The sequence below is a fragment of the Austrofundulus limnaeus genome, unplaced genomic scaffold (assembly GCF_001266775.1).
Source record: "Austrofundulus limnaeus strain Quisiro unplaced genomic scaffold, Austrofundulus_limnaeus-1.0 Scaffold24, whole genome shotgun sequence".
NCBI lineage: Eukaryota > Metazoa > Chordata > Actinopteri > Cyprinodontiformes > Rivulidae > Austrofundulus > Austrofundulus limnaeus.
Genome location: NW_013952426.1, coordinates 1,431,193 through 1,436,564, shown reverse-complemented (window position 1 = coordinate 1,436,564; position 5,372 = coordinate 1,431,193). Strand labels below are relative to the sequence as shown.

General features: G+C 39.1%; 1 protein-coding gene across 1 annotated transcript in view; it reads left to right on the top strand.

Annotated features, from left to right (window-relative positions):
* LOC106514922 (solute carrier family 12 member 7) overlaps positions 1-5,372 on the top strand; it is a gene marked incomplete in the record, with an annotated part of 37,800 nt that overhangs the window by 21,958 nt on the left and 10,470 nt on the right. Inside the window, 10 exon segments of the mRNA XM_014004459.1 lie at positions 75-221; positions 2,465-2,519; positions 2,594-2,724; positions 2,825-2,946; positions 3,033-3,137; positions 3,271-3,470; positions 4,092-4,256; positions 4,360-4,458; positions 4,935-4,992; positions 5,169-5,340. Coding sequence (XP_013859913.1) covers positions 75-221; positions 2,465-2,519; positions 2,594-2,724; positions 2,825-2,946; positions 3,033-3,137; positions 3,271-3,470; positions 4,092-4,256; positions 4,360-4,458; positions 4,935-4,992; positions 5,169-5,340 — 1,254 coding nt within the window.

The following is a 5,372-nucleotide window of genomic DNA, read 5'->3' as shown; positions in this document are numbered from 1 at the left end:
ATATATATATATATAGCTAATTTTGAATGCTATTAATTGATGAATTTATTATTTATCATTTTTTGCATCTCCAGGTCCCCCAGATGGGAACGTTCATCGGAGTTTATCTGCCGTGCATGCAGAACATCCTGGGTGTGATTCTATTTCTGCGGCTAACCTGGATCGTTGGCACTGCGGGGATCCTGGAGTCCTTCGCCATCGTCTTCATGTGTTGCGTTTGTGTGAGTAACACACACACACACACACACACACACACACACACACACACACCCTGATTTACAAAATCTTAAAGCTGCGTGTTTTGGGGAAAGAACTACTGAGCCGCAACCTCCCCTGACTCTTTTCCTTTACACAGTGACATTTATGGTTTAACAAGGAAATTTAAGGACAATAAAAAATCTGAAGTATAACTTGTTTGGAAGAAGGTCTTTAAAATAAGTTGAAATGTGTTTTATTTAAAACCTCACGTCAGCAGCTTCAGAAGGCCGAACAGAGAAGTGACTATTGATAAAATCTGAATAAAATTTAAATATAATGTGAACCACATTGAAATGAAATGCTTTTTATTTTTGTGACAAGTTACAAAAATCCTCTCATATCCTAAGGATATAACAAACCGTTTAATTTTGAATGACTCTTTAAAACAAACAAATGCATAAGATCCGACCCTCTTCAAGTCGTAAATTGCATCTCTTGTGATATTTGAAATATACTGTGGGTGTAGTAACCCATTCAGAACAAGCATTTTATTAGGATATATGATAGTTTGTGGAACTTAAAAAAGAAAAGCTGTAACAGATTTATTTGTCATACTGTATTTCTAAATTTTTATTTTTATTATTTTATACTTTAAGGTGTCCCACTAACCAGTTCACTTCTGTCCTTGTTGCAGTTTACCAGTTATTGTTTATTTTATAATGAAAATTTGTGGTAAAAATGTATTTTTTAAATTATTATATTAAATTATTTCTTAAAACTAGATTCCACATAGAGGTAGCATTTAAGACCACTGCATGCAGCTGTTTAAGATGTTCTAGTATTTACTATACGTGAAGTGATTTTGAAATGGTCATTTCAAAGAAAATTGTAATTGTTTTGTTTTGTTGATGGAAAACAAACAAACAGATCTGTTCTATAGTCGTATTTAAGTAGAGTGATATTGAAACAAATCACAGTCACATGCATGATGTCATAAATATACTAATTTCGCCAGGAAATTGTGCTGTAGATGCTTTACAGATATAAAAATTATCCAAAGAGACTGTTTTTTTGACAAAAAAATACAGGAACAGCTGAAATGCCTCCAAATTTAAAATGATAGGTCATAATAAATTTGACTACTGGTAATTAGTAAGTCTAATTTTGTCTTGTGTCTGTGTCCCTGTGATGGACTTGCAACCTGTCCATGGTGACTTGGTGACACAGTGCTTAGAGCTGTCGCCTCACAGTGAGAAGGTCACAGGTGCTCTTCTAGGCTTTGCTGGATGATATTTTTTTCCTGGTATTCTGGTTTACTCCTAGCCTGGCCCTTGCCTTCCTACGCAGCTCCGCTCAATTCTAGTTCCCTTCACTGCTCCATCTGGGATTTCTMCCATAGACAAGGATTTCGCTGGCAGATTTTTGTCTGGACCAATCAGAGAACAGAACGTCAATTTTCTGCGCAGTGTCTGCTTGTAGTTTATTTTACCTGGGCCAATCAGAGAACAGAACGTCAATTTTCTGCGCAGTGTCTGCTTGTAGTTTATTTTACCTGGGCCAATCAGCAAACAGAAGGCGGAGTTTTGAATGACGTCCATGTTCTGTGCAGTGTCTGCTAGTTATTTTAGCATACGGCAGTGGAGGAAGTGAATGAAGCCAGTCCGTGTTGATAAGGCTTCCAAATTAAATTAAATTTGTCTCACAAAGCAGCAGCTCTCATTTACAGTCGTCTCGTTCGGCTCTGTATATTTCTCCTCTCAGTAGGGTTGTTTACAGCACACGCGATTTCTGGTTAGCTTCTTAGCTTAGCCTCCTTCACAGCGACAACACACATACTTCAGCAGAGGCCACGCCTCCTGCAAGAATCGATTCTCTATGCAACAACTCCAGACCCTTGTACGAAGCAAAGTGAAGGACGGGGTCTGGTTTTAACCAGGCTAGTTTACTCCCACAGACCTAAAACATGCAAATCAATGGTAACTCTAAATTGTCCCTAGTTTTGAGTGAGAAAGTGATTGTTTCTGAAGTGATCCTGCCTCTCACACTGTGGTTTCTGGGGCTACATAAGCACCAGCTCCTCAGTGACTTGGACAGAAAAAAATAAAAAGAAAAAGATTAAATGTAACATATTTGAAATACTTTCTTTTAATAGTAATAATTAAATTGTTTGTTGTTTTCCAATGTATGAAAGCAATGTCAGAATTTGAGGTTATTAGAAATGTTATTTACCCCGTTGTTAACTTCTGCCCTCTTTTCCTCCATGCAGACTTTACTTACAGCCATATCCATGAGTGCCATAGCAACCAATGGAGTTGTACCAGGTACGGTGTAAGAGTWTGGAAGAAAAAAATGTTTAGTTTAGAAGAAATCTAACTGGGCTTCTCTATATTTACAGCTGGTGGCTCTTATTACATGATCTCCAGATCATTGGGTCCAGAGTTTGGCGGAGCGGTGGGTATTTGTTTGTACCTGGGTACCACCTTTGCTGGATCCCTGTACATCCTGGGCACCATAGAGATCCTGCTGGTACATTTCCTTTTTTGTTAGCCTTATCAGTCCTGTTGTCCTATTAGCTGATCCACTCAATTTATTTTATTAATTTTTTTAACTTTCTGTCCTCTTCCAGACGTACATTGTTCCAAACGCAGCTATTTTCAAAAACGACAGCAACGGGACACTCAACAACATGCGAGTGTTAGGGACGTGCTGCCTGCTCCTGATGGCGCTAGTGGTGTTTGTCGGGGTAAAGTGAGTACCTGCACAGAAATGCACATACAGTATATAAACAGTTCATCAAGCACACAGGTTTACCTTTTATATGTTTTGTTTTGCAGATACGTGAACAAATTAGCTTTAGTGTTTCTCTCCTGTGTGATTCTCTCCATCATGGCCACATACGCAGGAGTCATCCATACTGTTATTGGGCCATCGGAATTTAAGTGAGTGGCAAACAGACAAGTAATGATCCCCAAAATTATTTTATTTGTGCTTAAAATGTTTCACTTTATGTCACCTGGAAAGCCTGCAGGTCATTCCCCAGACTGAAACATGCGCTGACGTTTTGCTTTGCAGAGTCTGCTTGTTGGGGAATCGCTCTTTGAGGGTTGAAAAATTCGAAACATGCGCAAAGACGGAAGTAATAAATAACAACTCCGACACCACCGATCTGTGGGGACTGTTCTGTCCCAACGCGACGTGCGACGACTACTTCATTTTGAATAAYGTGACAGAAATTCCGGCCGTACCTGGGCTCCTGAGCGGAGTCATTAAAGGTGGGAAGGATTAACTCTTTAAGAAAACAATCAACATTTTTATATTGTTTTTTTTTTCCAGACAGTGAATGTTAATTTTATTAACAGTGTATATCACTTTTAAGAACAAAAAGTGCTTTACGAGCTGGTTAAAAACAAACAAGAAAAGCCAACAATAAAAGAAATTCAGAAAAATCTGACATAAAAGCCAATAAAAAATAGGTTAGAAACAAATGAAATCAAGGAAACAACACATTAAAGAGCTGAACTTGAATTAAAAACCAGTGTAACACTTGAGTTTTAAAGTGGGACTTAGACTCTGCAGTATTAAAATAAATGGTCGGGTTGTTCCAGAATCCCCTCTGAACCGGCCAATTTAAGAGGTTTAGGGGTCTTTTGGAGGAATGTAAGATTTTGCTTTGACACTGTGGCATAACCAATGCAAATTGGATTTGACAACTGTCAATGCACCTGAAAATATAAGAAAAAAAAGCTAAAATCWCTCCAAGATTCCTGACAGTGGAGGAACAACAAAGAGCAAGCGGGCCAAGGATATTTGTCAACTCGCTGAGAGGGGAAACAATTTCAATTCATCATCACTTGATTGCATCTGATGGTGCTTTTATTATGTCTTCCTCTCAGAAAACCTGTGGAGCAGCTACGGTCAAGCTGGGAGGCCCATAGAGAATAATCAGCCTTCAGTACCTGCTTCGGTCCCATYCAGCGACAAAGACTTCAACTACGTCCTCAATGACATTACCTCTTTTTTCACATTGTTGGTGGGGATTTACTTCCCTTCTGTCACGGGTAACTCATCAATGATCTTTAAAAAAATAATCTCAGCACTAAACGTTAAAAAGAAGTCAACTTTTATTGAAGTAAAAATCTAAATGTGTGTCTTTTATTGTAGGTATTATGGCCGGTTCTAACAGGTCTGGTGATCTAAGAGACGCCCAGAGATCCATCCCAATAGGAACCATACTGGCTATTCTCACCACATCCTTCATTTGTATCCTCCTGGTCCAGATTGTCTTTTTGAGTGTGTGTGTGTGTGTGTGTGGGGGGGGGGGGGGGTGGACACATTTTTGCTACATCATGAGGACAGTTTTGCAGAAAAACACAGCCTTGTGGAGACCCAGTGCTTCTCACAGGGACAAAAGCCTGGTCACCATGGTTTCGGATGCTGATTTTGGGTGGGGGGGTTAGGTTTATGATCAAGGTGTGAACTGAGTTTAGGCTAGATTTAGGGTCAGGTACAGTAGAGGGTTAGGTTTAGGGTCAGGCTGTAGAAATGACTGGAAAACGAATGGAAGTCAATGCAAGGTCCCCACAGGGATAGAAAACAAACTTGTGTGTTTGTGTGTTGGACGGTGAGGGTATTATTGATGTAGAGGAAGATATACACTAGTTTCTTTATGAGGATTATAATTGTGACCAATCACTTATCTGTACAATCACATATTTGTACCTTAATTCCAAGGTAAGATATCTCCTTTGTGGTTTTGTTTGGAGCCTGTATTGAAGGAGTGGTGCTGAGAGACAAGTAAGAAAATATCTAAGTAACATGTCATTTATTGTTAAAATGCCTTTGCTGATATTATTAAAACGAAGCTTAGACTAAATTTTTTTTTGTTTCGATAGCCAAACTGTCTTGAAGAATAACTTAAAGATCTTGCACACTCAGTAAATGATATGTCTTGTTGGCTGTACATATTTCAGGTTTGGCTACTCTGTTAATAATCCAGTCATTGGTATTCTGGCCTGGCCCTCACCTCTGGTTATTGTGATTGGTTCGTTTTTCTCTTGCTGTGGGGCTGGACTGCAGAGCTTGACTGGCGCCCCCCGTCTGTTACAGGCCATTGCTCGGGATGGCATCATCCCATTCTTAGAAGTAAGGAACTGAATTTGTACATTATATTAATA